This window comes from Canis lupus, chromosome 4, assembly GCF_011100685.1.
Source record: "Canis lupus familiaris isolate Mischka breed German Shepherd chromosome 4, alternate assembly UU_Cfam_GSD_1.0, whole genome shotgun sequence".
NCBI lineage: Eukaryota > Metazoa > Chordata > Mammalia > Carnivora > Canidae > Canis > Canis lupus.
This window is the reverse complement of record NC_049225.1, coordinates 4,075,567-4,096,499: the sequence shown is the minus strand read 5'-3', so window position 1 is coordinate 4,096,499 and position 20,933 is coordinate 4,075,567. Positions and strand designations below refer to the sequence as shown.

At 41.7% G+C, this 20,933-nt stretch overlaps 1 protein-coding gene and 1 pseudogene across 1 annotated transcript in view; both read right to left on the bottom strand.

Moving 5' to 3' along the window:
* The window catches only part of ERO1B (endoplasmic reticulum oxidoreductase 1 beta), a 108,125-nt gene extending 92,688 nt beyond the window's left edge, over window positions 1-15,437 (bottom strand). Inside the window, exons 1-2 of the mRNA XM_038533836.1 lie at window positions 15,302-15,437; window positions 10,224-10,347 (exon numbers count right to left, since the gene is read on the bottom strand). Coding sequence (XP_038389764.1) covers window positions 10,224-10,247 — 24 coding nt within the window. The 5' untranslated portion in view covers window positions 10,248-10,347; window positions 15,302-15,437. The remainder of the gene's footprint in view (window positions 1-10,223; window positions 10,348-15,301) is intronic.
* A 1,298-nt stretch (window positions 15,438-16,735) lies between these two features.
* On the bottom strand, window positions 16,736-19,120 carry LOC100687771 (annotated as a pseudogene).
* Between the last annotated feature and the right edge of the window lie 1,813 nt (window positions 19,121-20,933).

Genomic DNA, 20,933 nt, shown 5'->3' with positions numbered 1-20,933 from the left:
GTGCCCTCTCTCACATTGGTGTCATCTCAGCTCATAAAAACACATTTCTGCCAGTCTATCTGCAATCTCCATTATCTTTATTTTACCCCACCTCCAGTAAGGAATAAAAATCAAATTTTTATTTCATTTTTCTCCATCAGTTACATTATTACTGTTGTTAGTATTTCCTACTCTTTTTAGACCAGTAGTTTCCAAACATCTTTTTGATAACAGCCTTATTGAGATGTAATTTACATATCATATAGTTCACCCATTTAAAGTACCCAGTTCAATGCCTTTAGTATATTCACAAAATTGTGAAAACATCACAACAATCAATTTTGGAACATTTCCATCACCCCTAAAAGCAATCCCATGCCTATTGGCATGCATCCCCCATTTCCTTCCAACCCCTCAGCTCCTGGCAATCACTAATTCACTGCCTATCTCTGTAGCTTTGTCTATGCTGGACATTTTTTATAAATGGAATCATACAATAGGTATTTCTTCTGGGACTCACTTCTTTTACTTAGCATAATATTGTCAAGATTCACCTATGTTCAAGCATGTATTAGTACTTCATTGATTTTTATTGTAAAACAATGTTCCATTTTGTAAATATGCCATGTTTAAGAATCTAAAGATACTAAGTATTTCAGTGATGTGGAGCAATGAGAAACTTGCTATATTCCCAAAGGAGAGTAAATTTTTCAACCATTGAGAAGAGCAACTGGCAATATCACTATAGTTTAAAAAGTGGGTATCTAACAGATAGTAATTACAGTCTTAGGTATAAATTCTATAGGAATTTTTGCACGGGTGTACAACATATAACATGTACTCTCAGCCTTGTAACTGCAAAAATTATAATCCTTTTTACTGTTCATGAGCATTTTCCCAAATAAATCTCGTTTACTATTTTCTCATGGGCATACCATTCTCATGAACAGTATATTCATTCAATGGACTATTTCATAATTAATTATAGACTTGGATGAAATCTGAAACATATGCCAAACAGAACAGCTTTCTAGAACACATATAAGGTGATATCATAGATGTAATTTTAAAAATATTTTAAATAATACCATGCACCTACTTTTATATTTCCCTAGAAGCATTTATTTATCTTCAAAAACTAGCCCCTTCCCCACGCCTTAGCTAGGGTTCTTTTTTTTTTTTTTAAGATTTTATTTGTTTGTTTATTTGAGAGAGAGCAGGGGGAGCAGCAAAGGAAGAAGGACAAGCTAACTGCACACTAAGCGCAGAGCCCAACACTGGGCTTGATCCCACAACCCTGAGACCACAACCGGAACTGAAATCAAAAGTCCACCATTTAACTGACTGAGCTACCCAGGTGCCTCCTTGGCTAGGATTCTTTGAAGTTTACAACCAATAGAAAATAACTCTAAAATTTTTCAAAACAAAGGGATCTATTACAATTATACTAAATAGTCCATATGGTCAAAGAAAGTGCTGAACCATAAATTCTTTTTTTTTAATTTTTATTTATTTATGATAGTCACACACACAGAGAGAGAGAGAGGCAGAGACATAGGCAGAGGGAGAAGCAGGCTCCATGCACCGGGAGCCCGACGTGGGACTCGATCCCGGGTCTCCAGGATCGCGCCCCGGGCCAAAGGCAGGCGCTAAACCGCTGCACCACCCAGGGATCCCTGAACCATAAATTCTTGAGATGGAAATTATGGCAGCACTGAAGTCCTCACCAGCAGGAACTCCTCTGTGAGCCCTGCCATCTTGTGGCTCTGCTTCTGACGGTAAGTCCATTGTGTGTTTTCTCTTTGGAAATTGAAATTCCTGAAAGGGTATGTCAATTGATCCATTTAGTCTCATTTCCCTTGTGGTAGGTGTGTGGGGACTGGCATGTTCCCTTCTGTTACTGAGTGTGCAGACAAGGGGAATGAGCCTCTCAGGTCTCTGACTGCAGGGCCCTCAGCAATTCAGGGCCCTGATGCTGTGCTCAGGAATCCATCCATCACTAGGCTAGCTCACAGCCCATACTTCCCCACTCACTGCTCCCAGACAACTTGTGAGCTCAGCAGGGATGTGAGTCAAGCCTGGGAGTATTTTTCAGCTTTTCCAGCCTCTCCCAGCTCCCTCTTCATTTTCTCTGATAGGCATTTCCCCAAATAAATCCCTTTTAATCCCATCTTTCCATGTAATCTCAAAAGAATTGAGCTAACATCTCAAGTACCATATGGAGTGAGTGAAGACAGCTCTCCAAAGAATGGGTGCTGGGCAGAGAAAACCACACTTACATTCCAACACCACCATATTCCAGTAGTTAACTTCCCAGAACACACACACACATACACACACACACACACACACACACACACACACACACATATATACTATAAATCCTTCTGAGGCTTTCCAAAAATGTTCCTGAGATCCTGCAAGTTTCCACATACGACTGTAAACACTCATCCCTTTACCAATGAAAGACAGTCAAAGTCATGCCTACCTCTTGCATCTAGAAATAAATGCTTAGATGTTATTCTGAGTTTATAAGCTCCCAATAATGTTCATTCCACTTCTGATTCCATCCCAATATTTCTTAATATTCTGAAGTCCGTGATGAATTTAACCATTGCCCAAACTCCTGAGAATAATGTGAGAGGTAAGCATCAAGAGGAGGAAAATTTTTAAAATAAATAGAAGACAAAGAAGATAAAGAAATACAGATTGAAATAAAGCATAGAGGATACACCTGGTATTCTTCTTCCACTGTCACATTGGCCAGCAGTTCTATTGGTTAGGGGTCTGTGCTCAGCAGAGTACATGAGGGCTTTATTCCTGAGGGCCTGAGGTCATGATCCTTCTGCCAGTGTGGGGTAATAACAGTCTTCATGAACCTTTGCTATTAGGACAGCATCTCACCACTCTTAATGACCTTATTATATTATAATGTATCAATTTAGAAGCTTTGGCGGGGGAGTCAGCTAACAAAATCTCCATTTAAAACTGAATCAGAGGGCAGCCCCGGTGGCGCAGCAGTTTAGCGCCGCCTGCAGCCTGGGGTGTGATCCTGGAGATCGGGATCTAGTCCCATGTCAGGTTCCCTGCATGGAGCCTGCTTCTCCCTCTGCCTGTGTCCCAGCCATTCTCTCTCTCTCTCTCAATAAATAAATAAATAAAATCTAAATAATAATAATAAAACTGAATCAGAAGCAATGAACTTTATATTTATTTTATATTTTATTTTATTTTCTCAAGAACAGGAAGTCAGAAAGTAGATTAAGTTTCAGGCACATTTTGATCAGAGCTCCTGCTCAATTCTTGGAATCTTCTCTTTGGTCTTCCCTGCTTTGTGGGTCAGTTTCATCTATGCTACCAATGGTGCCACAATGAGGTATTGTCTGCTGCCTTTCAGATACATTGAATTAGTGGCACATACAGTTTTATTCTCCCCATAGAAGAATGCACAGATACAGGAATCCAAGAGGAGAGCTGGATGAGGGATAGAAGAGGATTCTTCCTATGGTCGTAGGAACCACCTGCTTCCTTTCCCCAGGACTCTTGGTTCTATGGGTCTAAAAGTTTTACTGATGTGTTCTCCCTCTCTCTACACTCCCCGCCCCCCCCCCCACACACACACCTCGAGATATAGTAAATTTTTCACTGAAACAGAAGTTGAAGTTGCCACATGGCTACGTTTGGGTTTTTTGCTCAACCAGGAGGACAGATAACAAGGAGAGAGTTAGTTACAACGTTGGCAAGTATGTGGTCCTGCTCTTTGACAAGGGAAAGAAAATTTGCTCCTTGTGGACACTCATCCCTCAACACCTATTCCTCCCTTCCTCCTTTGCATCAGATCTCCAATTTTCATCAATCATTTATTTGTACCCCTTATGATTCACATTATTCCAGAGATAATAATCTCATTCCTAGCCACACGAGTGGGTCCTGATTTGTCTAAGCCAAATATGGTGATTCCATTGGCCTTATGATAAAAGAACCAGAAACCAAAATTAGAACCAATCAACACATGACACCCCCCAGACAATTATCATTGGTTCAAGGTGGGGAAAGTGAACAATATTGGTTCAGTCAGACTTCTGGAAAGAACTTTTATTCTATAACCAGGATAGAGTAAGTAAACAAGTGTCTTGTCTTACAAGCTATTGGCAGCTGTCTTGTGATCTTGAGTGAAGGTAGTCTGCAATCTTGTCTGTAACATCACTTAAATATTTAACAAAGGTTATTAGATTCATGTTTACATAATTCATTTCTAATTAATTTTAAGAGCACAATGCTCAAAAAAAGAGCACAGTGCTCAAAACAGCATTCTGTTTTCCCAAATTAATCAAAAAAGTCAGAACTTTCTTTTTCCTTAACATTTTAATTACTAATCAAACATCTGTTTAAGTAATGCAGCTGATCTCTTACAATTTAATAATATTTCTTTTCTGTAAATAGTCAAGTTTTAGCTGTGATAAAATAATTTCTATTTGATTTATAATCTTAAAAAATATTTTGGTTACTCTTTCTAATGTGCTCCACTCTGTTTTATAATCCAAAAGGACTTGTCCATTGCTTGATTCTCCATCATTTCCTGGTGCAAAAGAGATTCCACACATAATGATGCTGGGAGAGGCAGGGCAGACAGAAAAGGCAAATCTAAATGTCGAATGTGTCTGTACTGGTAAAGGAAAAATTCCTGCCTTTTCCAAAAGGAATGAAGTCCAAAGTCACTGGCATACCACTAGGTAGCTGGCTGGTCATCTCAGGCCAGGGTGCCAGATTGGGGGTTTGGTGTGAATTACAGTGGCCAAAAAATTAGGCATTGCACAGTGACAGCTCTGGTGATCAAAAGTCCACATTACTGAACTTTCACAGAACTTGAATCCCTGCCACTGAGAATGATGGATTCATGAGCATGCTGGGTTGGCAAGGAAAACGGGAGACTAACAACCAGAACCCAGGTTGTCTTATGTCCTTAATTAAAAAGTTCCTCTGCAAGGGATAAAAATAATTTTCCTCTCCTTTTGGGAACATAGCAAGGGCATGAATGAGAATAACATTCATGTGGCTCAAAGCCAGTATTTTCAGCATGCCAATCTTGGCATTCCTTCCTCCACATAGAGGTTTCTCAACTTTGGCACTACCGTCATTTGGGGCCAGATAATTCTTTGTTGTGGGGGCCTGTCCTGCTCATTGTAGGATGTTTAACCCACACCCCAACTTCTATCCTAGACTGCCCTCTCAGTTGTGAGAATCAAAAATATCTATAGACAACTAATTATCTAAGAACCACTGCTCTATCATGCCAACAGATTTCTTATCTATTTATGTAATTTAACACAGCACCATTAGGTCCAAGTTTATAATAGATAACCTAGAAAACTATTGAAATGTAACCACCTATCACAGTTAGCATATTGCATGCACGCCGTGTGATCATGCCGATAACAATACTGGATTCAAAATTAGAATCTGATTCAAAATTATAATCCTCTGGATCAGACACCTTTAAATTTCAAGTCCCACAAATATTTCCCCAATTTCTAAGAAATAAAGTAGTGAATTCTTACAGATTTTTAAAAAACATCCCTGTTCTGCAATTCTGCAGACCTCCACCATTCCAGGCTACACTGAGCTTGAAACTGGATTACATGGTGAAGCAAGTGAAACCCTGATGTGGAGGAGGTGCAATTATAGCAGCTGCCTCGATGACTGTTAAATGCCAGCCATTGTGCTTTTCCCTTTACAACTATTAACTTATTTAATTTTCCCAACAACCCCAGGGGTTTACTACTGAAATACCAAGAAGTTATGCTAAATTGCCTGAAATCACACCACAAATTAGTGGCAGTGCAGCAGGTGGGGGATCATTTGCTTTTTCAGTGAGGAAGGCATTCTGGCTAACAAAGAGGGATGGGGTGAGAGGGGACATGTTCTCTTTTTCCTGAGTTTTCAACAACAAAGGGACAGTAAGGAGTGTTTGTGTATAGGCGGACATTTGTGTAACTCCTTCCTAAATTTTTTAATTTGGTTATTTTATTTCAGGAGCCCTATATGTTCTTTGTTCCAATCCTGACTAATAATATCATGGCTCAAGTCTGAATCAGGGGCAGTTCCAGTGGTGCAGCGGTTTAGCACCGCCTGCAGCCCAGTGCGTGATCCTGGAGACCCTGGATTGAGTCCCACATCAGGCTCCCTACATGGAGCCTGCTTCTCCCCCTGCCTGTGTCTCTGCCTCTCTCTCTCTGTGTCTCTATGAATAAATAAATAAAATATTTTAAAAAAAAAGTCTGAATCTGCAAATCTCTAACTGGCCAATCTCTAATGAATGAAATTTTCGAAAGTATAATGATCAGTGACCCAGGTAGTGTTAGAAGGCAAAGTCTGAGCAGTGCTGCAATTTAAAACATTGTAAATAAAAACAACAACAACAAAAACATTGTAAATGAATGAATGAATAAGATTGTTAAATATATGTAGGCTGAGAATTTCCTTTAAGATTTGGGAATAATAAGATTATATGGCCTAATGCACATTAGAGCAAAGTATTGGATATGGGACAGAGGGTTGGCTTGAAAGTCTAGGATGTAAGAGATTAAGGGTGAGGGAAGTCCTGCTATAGGGCATTTCATTATTTTTTTTAGAATGTATTTACTTATTTATTTATTTGGTGTGCATGCATGCAAGCCACAGGTGAGGAGGTGGGCAGAGGGAGAGAGAGAATCTCAAGCAGATTCCTGGGTGAGCATGGAGCCAGACAGTGGGCTTGATCTCAGGATCTTGTGATCATGACCTGGGCCAAAACCAAGAGTAATATGCTCAATCAACTGAGCCACTCAGGTGCCCCTAAATTTAATTAAAACAAAACAAAACAAAACAAAACAGTGTATTTCCTTGAAAGGATAAGATCAATGATGCAATCACTTTTGAGAAACCAACACTGAACTTGTTCTTACTTCTTAGAGAAGAAGAAGGAGGAAAAATACTTTATCAGTCATAAGGACACAAAGAGAAAAGAACACTAGCCAAGTGAGCTAGTGAGCTAGTGTTCTTTTCTCTTTGTGTGCTCTGATTTTTAGCATTACCAAGTTGAGTTTCTGGCTAGTTGTTTTTCTATGAAGGGTAAAACAACCTCCTGTAATCATCTATTTTTAGGTACAAAATTTTTTTCCCTCTCCAATGGAATTTAATTCTTTATCTAGAGTCTAGGATTACAAGTTTGTTGTAAGATACTGTATTTATTATAGGGAATATAATTCTCAAATTCATTTGTTGTAGAAATTGAATTTATTCACCCAAGCTTTAATGTATATGCCATCACTGTGATGATTAGCTTTATCTTCATTCTATAACTTCACTAGTATACATATGGCATGAATTCACTTTCTAGGTAGAAAGCACTAAGACACTTTGTCTTGACAATCTTTCTCAAGACTTGTTTCAGAGCAACACATTTTATGATTTTAACAGACTTACTTAAGTCTGAATCCCATTTCTCCAATATCCTAAGTATTTTTCTTAGATGGCTTGCATATGGCATTTCTTAAAAAGGTAGTAAGATGAAAAGTGATCTTTCATTAGCAAAGGATATACCTCCTTCCAACAAGTTCATCAGAGAGCCAAAATGTCTAAATGATTATCCTGCATATTTTTTAAAGACTTATTTATTTATTTATTTATTTATTTATTTATTTATTTATTTATTTATTTATGATAGAGAGAGAGAGAGAGAGAGGCAGAGACACAGGAGGAGGGAGAAGCAGGCTCCATGCCAGGAGCCCGACGTGGGACTCGATCCTGGGACTCCAGGATCGCGCCCTGGGCCAAAGGCAGGTGCCAAACCGCTGAGCCACCCAGGGATCCCCTATCCTGTATATTGATACAGTAACCAAACCCAAGTTTGCCAGCCTGATGTGCAGCAAAGACCATCATTGAAACATCAAGAATGCAGTAAGGGAAGGGTTTATATGAGAGGCAGCCAAAGGAGAGATGGGAGGGAGAGCCTCAAATCTGCCTCGCCTATGGAGTCAGGGAAATCCAAGGCAAATGAGCAAGGCTAAGTAAAAAGGATCTGTTCTTGCAGGTCTTATAGTCTGCAGCTGTGCTTAGTAGTCTCGTTAACCTAATGGTTACTGGTTTCAGTATCAATACAAGAAATCCCATCAGCTCAAGGTTATCTCTGAAGCACTCTGTTAAAGGGCTAATGATTAAAAAAGTAATAATAATAATAACAAAGTCTTCAGGGCACCTGGCTGGCTCAGTCAGTTAAGCATCTGTCTTTGGCTCAAGTCGGGATCCCAGGGTCCAGGGATCAAGACGGACAGGGCTCTGTGCTCAGCAGGGAGTCAGCTTCTCCCTCTCCCTCTGCCCTTCTACCTGACTTGTGCTAGCTCTCTCGCTCTTTCAAATAAATAAAATAAAATAATAAAATTAAATTAAATTAAATTAAAAAAATAAAATAAAATAACAAAGGCTTCAGAGACCTTTGTTAGATTACCACAGTGTTAAGAGATTGTGTGAATTAAATTGCACTATTTGCATTTCCATGACACTAGCAAATGTATTGCCATTCTACCATGATGGTGTTTTGGTTGACTTGTCTTTTTAATGAAGGAGGAAACAGTTGACTGAACAGTTGTAATTTAGCCGGAAGGTGTTCGGATGAAGATATAATAATATACTTTGTATTTTTAATGTCATGATAATTTATAAGAGAACCACCTGGATACTAGTGCTCATAAATACCATAATATATAAGGGAAACTGCTGACTTGTTTCTTGGATTTGTATCTGTGGCTTAAATGAGAGACTTTTTTGCTTGACATTAGGTTTTCTGTCCTTTTCTCAAGACAGTTCTTTTTTTTTTTTTTTTTAAATAATAGGGGGGCACCTGGGTGGCTCAGTGGTTGAGCATCTGCCTTTGGCTCAGGTTGTGATCCCGGGGTCTTGGGATCGAGTCCTGCATCAAGTTCCCCACAAGGAACCTGCTTCTCCCTCTACCTATGTCTCTGCCTCTCTCTCTGTGTCTCTCATGAACAAATAAGTAAAATCTAAAAATAAATAAATAAATAAAAATTTAAAATAATAGGAATGAAAAGTAACAAAGTGAGAGACCAGTTTTCACCCCACAATATTACTTGAGTATAATGTTTTCTTCTATCAGACAACAGAAAAAAACATGAAATAATTCAGAGTCATTAACAACTCTGATTTTATATAAAGAGAAATGTCACATGGAGAAAGATCTTTTTAAAATCACTGAACTATTGAGTTTGGCTGGCATTCAATGCAGTAGACATGTACAGGAGACTCTAAAATTTAAAAAAACTGGTAAAACTCATGGTATGATTCTGCTCCACTTCATCACACACTAACTTCTATAAGGTAACCTTTAATCAGATTAAAACAGATTAGAGAGTAACGTAACAGAACCAGCACATTAGGACTCTTTCCTCTCTCTCTCTCTCTCTCTCTCTCTCTCTCTCTCTGATTTTATTTATTTATTTGAGGGAGAGTGCAAGTGGGAGGAGGAGCAGAGGGGGAGGGAAAGGGAGAAGCAGACTCTACCATGAGTGTGGAGCCCCAGGAGGGCTCCATCCCAGGACCCTGAGATCATGATCTGAGCTTAAACCAAGAGTCAGATGCTCAACCACTCAACCGACTCAGCCTCCCAAGAGTCCTGGAACCTTTTCTTAACTCCTCTCACTTTCCTGCTCTAACCCACTGGGCCCTGGGGAGATCACAGTGAAGACTAGCATCATGGATGTGTAGACAGAGGGAAATAAACCTCACCTGGTGAGGCAGGGGACAAGGTCATGGAGATACTGACAGTGGCCAGAGGAAGGCTGGTTGCACAGCTGCACCAGTTATAGGTGGCTGGCAGAGGTGAGCTTGTGTTGGTACTGAGTTTCTCCCTCCTGTCGGGTCTGTACCTCAAGGTGTGGAGAACCTCACAACCCAGGACTCCAACACTCGCCCAGAAGTCTTCAAGTTCAATGCCTTTTCCCTCGGTTCATTCAAAACTACATTTACTAGCTCCATGTGGTAGCTCCCTTTTGCTTTGTGCCGCTTCTTCTCCAAGGGTCACATCCATCACCTCCCTGAAAAGCCTGGTGCTTCCTGTGCAGCCTCAGTGGGGGCAGGTTTCTACTCCCAGCCATCTGTACCTCCCATTGCCACCCAGGGCTAGAGCCCCTTCTGCTCATCACATTCCTCCATCACTAGTTTTATTTTCTGCTTCCCTTCAAGGACTTCACCTTTTTCAGAAGAGTGTAGCTCATAATTCAAGTGCAGCTCAGCGTGGTCAGGTGTTAACTCTTGGGCAGGTCCTGGGGCCTGGGGCAAATGTGGCTGCTCCCCCTCAGCCAACCTGTAGGTGATCTGTGGGTATGAATAAGCAGTTTTCTGAAAAGGGGTTTAGGTTATGGGTGGCAGTGAGAGGTTATCAACAGACTATCTAATAGGTACCAACTACACTTAGATCTCACTGAAACTCAACTGGGAAATAGTTGTTAGGCCCCCATCTCTTCCAGAACCCTTTGGCTTGGGTTTGGTTTCACAGATTGGCAGAGTAAGCAGGCTCTGCAGCCACTTCCCCCCTGTTGCATTAAGTGATGCCTTTGAAAAGCAAAACAAGCTCAGTTGGAGGCGAGAACAGCAAGCTTTATTATGTTTCCTTAAATAGAAGATCCATAGCTCCTACAGCCTGCCCTGACACAAGGCAGACATTTGGTAAATGTTACCTGCTATTTTAATTTTTGTAGAAGACCCGAAACAAATAGTATTAGAAGCTGTCAAAGTGGGATTGCTGAATTCGAAGCTGGCACTTTGATTTGCTTAGCACTTTTCTAGACCAAGGCCAATCACAGAGCTATCAGCTGAGAGTACTCAGTAAAACTTAACATTATAGGGGAGCCTGGGTGGCTCAGTGGGTTAAGCTTCTGAGTCTTGGTTTCAGCTCAGGTCATGATCTCAGGGTCGTGAGATGGAGTCCTGTGTTGGGACCATGCTCAGCAGGAAGTCTGCTTGAAGATTCTTATCCATCTGCCTCTCCCCCAACTGCCTCTCCCCCAATGTGCCTCTCCCCCAATGTGTGTATGCAGGATCTCTCTCCCTTTCTTTAAAATAAATAAATCTTTTTAATTTTTTTCTTTTTTTTAAGATTTTATTTTTTATTCATGACAGACACAGAGAGAGGCAGAGACATAGGCAGAGAGTGAAATAGGCTCTTCACAGGGAGCCCAATGTAGGACTGGATCCTGGGACCGGGATCACGCCCCAAACCAAAGGCAGATGCTCAACCGCTGGGCCACCCAAGCGTCCCATACATAAGTCTAAAAAAAAAAATTCATATTATAAAAGACTGTGTTTTCAGGATAAGAAAATTTAAAACAGACAAGTGGTTGGTATGAATGCAAGTCAAAACTGGGGTTAGAACTAATGATGGCACCTCCCACCCTGTACCACTCCAGGATAATGATATATCATCCTTCTTAAAATCAGATATTTCACCTTCTCTATTCCAGGTAAAAGGAAATGTAACTCTTCTCAGCAGTGAACTCTGCTGAGGTGAAAAGACTCCTGGGTGGGGCGCCTGGGTTACTTAGTTGGTTAAGTCTCTGCCTTTGGGTCAGGACACGACCCAAAGTCCTAGGCTCAAGCCCCCCCTCCCACCCCGACCTCCCTACCCCCACCACCAATTTGGTTCCCTGCTCAGTGGGGAGTGTGCTTCTCCTGCTGCCCCTCCCCGCTGTTTATGTGCCCCTCCCTTCTCAAATAAATAAACAAAATCTTTAACAAGTGGAGAAAGTCATACCAACCGATAGATAGAAATCAGGGCACTTGGGTACTGGATATGGCTGCCATAAACTAATACCTCAAATCATACAGTTACAGAAACCAAGAATTACGGAAAGACCAAGATCACACAGAGGGCAAGACAGTACTCCTTAATTTATAGCACAGAACTTCTCAGGGTGCAGTTGTCTCCAAATGTCCTCTTTGGGGTGATGGGGACAGGACCAAACTATTTAACTGAGGGCTTCAGGGAAAGGTCAAAAGGCCAGGAGGACAATGAGATCCAATATTCTTAGTTTGACTGGGATTCCCCAACTTGACAGTTGATAAAAAAAAAAGTCCAAATGTCCTCTTAAGGCCCACATTCTATACTATCTTTTTGGCACTTGGCCTTCTGGTAACTATTCACTGAAGAATCACTGAATGGTGCCAACAATGACTTGGGTTTCCCATAGCATCGGACTCCCAAATTCCTCTACCCTGTTCACAACCTTCCTAGCTATCCTTGCCTAAAATTAATATTTTCAAAACCAGATAACAGCAAGATAGGCATTCTAGTTTTCAGATGGGGAAAAGCAGCATAGCTCAGATCTCAGGCCAGAGAAGGTTGTGGAGCACAGTGGCAGGCACCATGCCCATGATAGCTGCAGGGAGACTGCCCAGCTGTGGCTGGTCTCTTGGATTCAGCCATTTCTGTAGCCCCACACACCAGTGTCTTCTTCATCACCATCAGGCCACCATACTATGTTCCAGGTACCTGTACTGAGGTCAGGAAATTGTCCCTAGACAGTGCTGGGGCAATTATAGGAGCTACCTCCTGAGTGTCCTTTCTCTCAGGGGCTGTAGTCTGTGTCACTTTGGCACAGTGCCGGAAACTCTGCCTCTTGTATTTTGTCTGGTTTTATAGAATTTCCTCTTTGTTGGAAGAGAAAGGGAATTTCTAAAAGAGAAAATGCTATGCTTTTAAAATCTTGGTGAGTCTGATCCTATCCTTGGCATAAGCCCATTACAATTCTGGGGATACTATAAAAGAAACCATTAATGCATTTGAAGGATAGTAACATAAACTAGAAATATTACATTCTAATCTCGTTAGTTGAAAATTTTCCGTAAGACTAAGCTTAAGCTATGGAGAATGATACATGCCCTTGGCTGTCTCCCTGAAGAATGCTGAGAAGCCATCTCCAAGAAGCATGGGTAGCCTGAAGCATTCTGAGCTCAACTTAAAACGTATTTCAATCTTGTGTGTGTGTGTGTATGTGTGTGGTGTGTGTGTGAGAGAGAGAGAGAGGTTGCAGAGGGAGCGAGGATCTTAAGCAGGTTCCACGCTCAGCTCAGAGTGCAACCAAGGGCACAATCTCACAAACCTGAGATCATGACCTGAGCTGAAATCAAGAGTCAGACACTTAACTGACTGAGCCACCCAGCACCCCAAAGCATATTTCAGTTTTATATAAACTAATAATTCATTTCATCAGCATTCAGAGATTTTTTTTAAATTTTTATTTATTTATTTATTCATAGAGATGCAGAGAGAGAGAGAGACAGAGACACAGGCAGAGGGAGAAGCAGGCTCCATGCAGAGAGCCTGACGTGGGACTCGATCCCGGGACTCCAGGATCATGCCCTCGGCTGCAGGCGGCGCTAAACCGCTGCGCCACCGGGGCTGCCCACAGAGATTTTTATTTGAAAGGTTGTTGTTATAAAAGCTCTGAGGAAAATCTAGAAAGATAGATGATCCTTCTGTTCCTAGTTTAAATATCAGTTGAGGACTAGGAAAAAGTATTCCTTATGATTATCTGAAGCCTACTTTTATATCTACAAGATGACTTAAAAGAAGTCAATTCTTTACATATCTGACAGGACAAAGTATCTTTTTTTATATAGCAGTTTCTGTAAAAAAAAAAAAAGTAATGTTTTGTATGTTTTTATTTGGCATTCCCATAATATATGCCTCTTTACTTCTCAGTCATGAAAAGACAATAAAAATACAATTTTTGATGTATCAGATCACCCAATCATCACCATGACATAAAGATGGGGAAAGTACCCCCATAAAGGCCTCATGTCTCACTTTGAGCCAGGCAGGAGCACAAGGATGGTCTGCCTTCAGACATGAGTTCCTCCTAGACCACCCTCTGTGGTATGGAGAGTAAGACCCCAAGTTATCAGGGAACTCTCAAGTCAGACTTGTTAATAACCAACAACCACACACCTCTGAGGAAGAACCAATATCATGAAAGAGAAATGACAATCTCTATAAATGGAGAATCTTTTTTAAAGGCCAGAATGGGGCTCAAAAATAACATATACTGTTAATATGCTGTGGGCTAAGAGATGATGGCACGTGCAGAAAGTAGACTAGGTAAGGAGACAAGATCTTACAAGGGGAAGACAGTTTTTATAGTTAAAGAATTTGCCAGATGAGCTGAACAGCAGAAAAGACACAGCTCAAGAGCAAATCAATGAACAGGAATATCAAGCCAGAAACTTTTTGAGAACATAATATAGAGCGAGGGAAGACAGGAGAGAAAGTTGAGATATAAAGGACGAAACTTAAAGTTCCAACATCATTCCCTAGTTGTTCCATTTATGTTGCCATTAGCTCCTTCCTAGCCAAAAAATAAGTCACCTGAGCCATTCATTTCTCTTCTTGGGTTTGTGGAACTACATAGCCCACCTTAGGGGCCACAGTTACCCCTGTGCCTGCTGAGCTGAGCCCACCTATACCTCAACACAGGAAGTGCCAGAGAGTCTGCATTCCACCCTCTTATGCCCCATGGTCTGTGGTGGTTCCTCCTTCTGGACCCTGCTCCACTGCTCTTCCTTCCCAAACCCTGGTTTCAAATTAAAAATTGTTCCTGGAGGAGGAGTACAAGGCTATGAGGCTCAGGAGAGCTCTCCTGCATGGAGTCTCCATCTGGTGAATGCACAGTCCTAGCATTTTGTCCAGGGACTTTCAAAACCTAGGGAGGCAGATTTCTCTTCTCCCTTTCTCTCTCTCTAGGCTCCTACCAACTGGGAGTTCTTAGAACTTTCCTCAGTGACTTCTAGGTGAAGCTTTGCCACTGTTTTCACTGAAAGCCCATTTGAAGGCTTTCATGATCACCACCATTTCAACACACATATAAGCAATTAAATTAAAAAACAACAACAAGCCAATGTACACAAACCCTTTGGCAGCAGCATGGCGTGAGAGAGACTGGAGTCCCTACCTTGGGAAATAGCAACAGAGATTTGGTTCAGCAAACCAAGACCCTGGACTTTGGCAGTTTCCGTCGTTGCAAATCCAAACATGCCAAATCCTGAGTGACAACATACTAACTCTAAAAAGGCAATATTTGCCAGAATTAAAAGAGTGGAAATCAATTTGTACTGAAAAAGAAAGCCACATGCTTGCCATGAATTAATTGAGCTGGGAGGACAGGCACAGATCAGGGCAACTGTATGGGTCACAGGAATCATTGTTTTTCTAAGGTTAAGCTGTATCTGTAAAACGCTGTGAGGACTCCCTCTTGAGGAGCTACTGCTTTCTTACCAATGAGGTCCCTCGATCTGCTTTGCCAGTCCCACGTATTACTGGGTTACCCAATTGCTAAGGTACCCTGTCCTCATGACAACACCTGTTATGGCCTGAATGTTTGTCTTCCCCAAATTCAGATGTTGAAATTCTAACCCTCAGTGTGATGTCACTGGGAGGTGTGGCCTTCGGGAGGTTATTAGGTCAGGGGATTGGATCCTTCTAGAATGAGATTAATGCCCTTCTAATTAAAGACTCAAGAGTGTGTTCTCCCTGCTGTCTGCCATGAAAGGATACAACAGAAAGATGGCTGCCTGCGAACAATGAAGCAGGCTCTTGCCAGACATCAGATATGCCAGGACCTCGATCTTGAACTTCCCAGCCTCTGGAACTGCAAGTAATAGTAAACGTTTGTTGTTTAAGCCACCCAGCCTAGGGTCATTTGTTGTAGCAGCCTGAACTGACTAAGGCAGTGCCCAAGACCTGATTAATCCCTCCTGCTACTACTTTCCCCTCAGAAAGAGCATCCAATCCAGAACTGACCTCTGCTTCCCATACACCTGCCTCAGCTCCCTTGGGGGTGGTCCAAACTTTGCAAAAGATGCTTTCCTCCTCCCTCGTGGCAAGCAGCACTCTATGGTTCCTGAGGAATGTCTTCCCTCACTATATTAAGTGAATAAATCTGATTTTAACAGATCCTGGGCTTGTCATTGGTGGTCTTTGGAAGATTAGGTGTTAACACTTCTGAGAGAAAGTTCCTGAATGGCTGCTTTATGAAGAAGCAAACTGTCCCCAAAGCCAGTTTTGCACCTTCTAATCACAGATGCACAGCTAAACAAAACCACCCAGGTGCTGGTTTCTCATAGCACTTAACACTTTGGCTTAGAAGTTCCTCATATGACCGTTCCACTTTAATCAGTTTTTGATAAAACGGCCAATTGGTGGTGGGTACAAAGTGCACTGATAAGTAATGTTAATATTACGGAACAATTTTTTGAGTGCCAAGCGTATGTGTGTGTGTGTGTGTGTGTGTGTGTGTGTGTGCGCGCATTGTGATAAATGTCTGACAAAGACTAAAACTAAAAGTCAGAATAACTCATTAGCTGGTATTGTTAACTGTTATTGTTATTATCCCTATCCCCTAAATTATGAAATAGGGTCAGAGAACAAGAAGTGGCAAAAAGAACCAAGCTTTGAGGCAGCTCAACTTCACAGCCAGGCCTGACCAATGAGCACATATACCTGGGTCTAGTTTCATCTCTGTGTAACCTTGCCCTACATAACCTTGGATAAGCTGTTCATCTCTAAGGTTCAGGCTCATTCATTTGCAAATTAGGGATGTTTCAGGACTTATAACTCCCAGACCATTCCTACGAACTCCATACTTATAAACTCACCTGCCTACCTAATTTTTTATCAGGAACTGTGTAGGGTGTGAAATTTTTGCTGTGGCTAGCCGGCTGTAATGTCATGGATGCTGGCAGAAAATGCAAGGTATTTAAGTCAGAAACAAAGGACTTCATTACTAATGGCACAGTAAGTAGCATGAACTTCATGTTCAAATTGGTTCCCTCATTCCTCAAGTACCATGGAGGAAACATGGGGCACCCTGAGGAATCCTGAACATAGGGACCCCAAATCTTTTATAATGGACAGTAATCCTGGCTGAGTTTTCCTTAAAGGGACAGGACAGGAAGCAAACCTGCCATCTGCTCTGGAAAGAGATACTCTTTCCGTATTTCAAATATATTCACTATATAAACATCCTTGAAAAGATAGGCTGGACCAAGTCTTTCAGTGCCTTTGCCCACAAGATGTGCAGGCATAAATCCATGGAGAACTGGCTCCCCCAATATCCATTCGTTATTTCTATACTCTCTTGGCTTCTTGTGAATTTCTTGACAAGTGAGACATTCTGATGACTCTGACCAATAGAGGCTGGGGCCAAATCCATTCATTTGGTTTCATACAGCATTTAAAGTTACTATCAATAGGACCTAAGCAGCAGGATGAAGCCAACTTGGGGTGTTGACCTTCAGCTATGCCCTCCAGGGTCCTGAATGCAGCCAGGTTGAACAAATCTAATAAACCATCATTGTCATTAAGATTCTGTACTGACCTTTCTATGCGGTGTAAGGCATTAATGCAGGTGTAGCAGGATGTATTAGGGAGTGCGCAGTGTCTGCCTTGTCCCTTCAGGAAGAAGTCTAGGGCAATCCTGATATCCATAATAACCTCAGGCAGTGGGATGAGGCTGGCCTGAGTGCTTCCCATGGCCAGACTGATCATGTCATTAAAATCAGAAAACAAATTTTGTATCACCTTTTCTAACCAGATGACTCCCATGGTAGGGAAAACTGTCTGCAATATGTGTTTAAGTGATAAGTCAGTTATTGCTCTGAAAGATTCCCCTGAGTAACCAAGAGTAACCTCATTTAGGTAGATCTCTGCAATCACTTTAGGGCTGTCTGACCTCCTGGTGGTGTTTTCTTAGGACCACCCTTAAAAGAATAAGCCCATGTCTTTTTGAGAAGGAGGCAAATTAATGCCTGAATTCTACACAAGAAGTGCAGTGCCAGAGGTCCACATGGGCCTCCAGAAAGAAAATGCTGTTGACAATTGTCAGAAACTCCCACAGGAGATCCACATCTGTGGAAGCGCACAGGTTGAGTACCCCCAATGTGACTTCCTGGCAGGCTGGTAAGCCCTAGAGTTCCCAGCTTCTGTTTGAGTAATTGAATCTAGTCCTTGTTTTATTGGAGGCCCGGCTTGGGCAATGTGTCCACATCACCAAACAGCAGCGTTTGCCCACCCCATGTAATGACTGAGCAACATTCATAAGAATGGGGGTGGAAAAGATGTCCATAGGTGTTGACAGATGTTCTGCATGGGAAGTGCCAGAGCTGGGGCCATCACCTGCTCTTCCCAGTAGCCTTCCCTGTCAAGTTAAAATAAATGGCACTCAAATCATGATCAGAGCTATCTAGCAGGGAGAAGCAGACCTAGTGGTCAGTTAAACTGAAGAAGCTTGCCAAAGTTTGGGAGACTCACACTAGGGCATTTCCCTTTGTGAGGAAGGCTTTAGGGGCAGTTCTGAAGACAGATTTTTTTTTCATAAAAAAGTATTTGTCTATAATTTGTTTGTTTTTAAGAATTAAATGGCAAAATATATACACTGTGGAGTCTGAATCCCCCATCAGAATGTGAATAATGGTTCTGGTGAGGAGCTCCTGAATATACTCTTTGGCATGGGTGACTGCCGTCCTTGGAGCCACACGTGGAGGTGGGGGGCCTTCCACCAACTTCACAAAATAATGGCCATAAACCTTCTCCATGATCTCAAAGCATCCTCTGCCATGGTATCGGATGAATTTCAGGTACTGGCCTCGCCCTGAGGTCAACTCAGCTATATATAAATTGGATCTGAATTCCACGTTGTGGTCTGTCACAATCTCACAATTTCACAAGCCATATCTTGTGCTTCTAAGAGAATCTCTTTATTTGGGTCCCCTTTTTGTCACTGAATTCCAATTGAGCCAAAGCCTGGTCAAAGGACATTCCTCATATCAATTTTGCCAAATACCACGTCTTGTCTTTGCTGTATTTTATTTGCCTTCAATAATGGTAGATTTCTGCTTGTCTCCAAGGTTCTCCAGGCAATTGTGGAGGATAAACAATTTTATACTTCTTCTCCTATTTTTGAGAAATGTCCAGAGACCCACTCATGTGGATATGTGACTGGGGTAAAACATCGTGAGATGAAATAAGCCCTAAGGCCAGCTTCCCCCTCAGATTCTGCCTCCATAATGCACCCAAATATTTCAGTATTGCTGCCATATTCTTTCTTCTTCCCTCTACTGAAGACAAAAATTATTAACATCTCTCTTCTCCCCATACATCTCTCTTTCCTCCGTACATCCTAGCCAAGGATGTTCCCTCCACCCACCCACCCACCCACTCCACTGGTCCTGTATGGGGGTGTTGCTTTCTCTCCACCAACCACAAAATCGCTGAGTAGATATAACTTCATCTTTTCCAATATCCCTCTCCCATCCAGACATTTGTCTTTAATGGCCATGTGCAACAGGGACAAACACATCTTTTAAAAACTTACAGAGAGGGGCACCTGGGTGGCTCAGTGGTTGAGCGCTTGCCTTCAGCTCAGGGCATGATCCTGGGGTCCTGGGATTGATTGAGTCCCACATCAGGCTCCCCGCAGGGAGTCTGCTTCTCCCTCTGCCTGTGTCTCTGCCTCTCTCTGTGTGTCTCTCATGAATAAATAAATGAAATCTTAAAAAAAAAAAAAAACACCTCACAGAGACCTATTATGTTCTACTACCTTGGCCCACATGGGCCACTGAAAAGAGACTCTGTGAACTGTATACTCAGATGAATGGTCATTACCTTCAGAAAGGCAGAGACTTTGATAGATATAGAAACCAAAAAAGCAAGAATTAATGGGCCATTAGAATAAGGGAGCACTGACCCTTTATCACCCATGGTTCAATCCTCAAGGTCCAATTTCTCAACAGAATTTTAATTTTGGCCTCATTTGACTCACTTGCCCACCCCTGGGCCAGTTGGCAGTTCTACTAAGAACTGGAACTGAGGGTAGTACCTTAGAGGAAGAGGAAGAGGAAAAGAATATTTATCAGGTAAACCTAGCAAATGTCCATTATAGGAAGTTATGATTTTTGTCATGGTTCTCTATTCGCACCCTCTTGATTGTTAAGGAAAAAATTATTCATGACACATGTCAAAGACAGTAGAGAAGATTTTATTCAAGGGATGCTACTACAATGGGATTTTGTAGTATAGGAGAGAGATCTGGCTCAACTCTGAATACAGCAAGGACAAATGGAGATTTATAGGCAATGAGCATGAGGGAGACTTTGGATGGAAAATTAACAGGGGGGATCACTGGGTGGCGCAGCAGTTTGGCGCCTGCCTTTGGCCCAGGGCGCGATCCTGGAGACCCGGGATCGAATCCCACATCGGGCTCCCGGTGCATGGAGCCTGCTTCTCCCTCTGACTGTGTCTCTGCCTCTCTCTCTCTCTCTCTCTGTGACTATCATAAATAAATTAATTAAAAAAAAAAGAAAATTAACAGGGAACAACAGGAATAAGGGAGGGAGGATTCCGGCTGAACCAAATGGACAGGATTATTGCTGAACGAAGGCTAATATCATAAAATATTGAGAGTGGGGGATGAGGAATTTGATCAGATATTAAGAGGGATAAGATACCAAGGGTGAGAGATAAGGAATTTGATCAGATATCAAGGATAGGGTAGGAAATTTCTGAAAAATTGACTCAGCAAGATACTTGCTAAAACTGATTGAAATGGGCAGAGTCTGAAGTCAGGGCCTGGTCAGAAAGGGGACTCAGAGGAATCTGACTCAAATTTGCTCAAGGAGAAAGTCTTTGTCATGCATGATTCATCATATTTTCTGCAGTCACACATTTCACTAATTCATTTATGAAATATGCTATGAACAGGAAACATTAAAACAATACCAATAATAATAACAAATGTAAGCACTGTAGTAGAGACAAGGGCAGTACAGGTTTAGAATACATGATTCCATGCTTGAGTTATTACCACCACTTGACTTAATTGTTGAGATTAAGATATAGCACTGAGGATCAT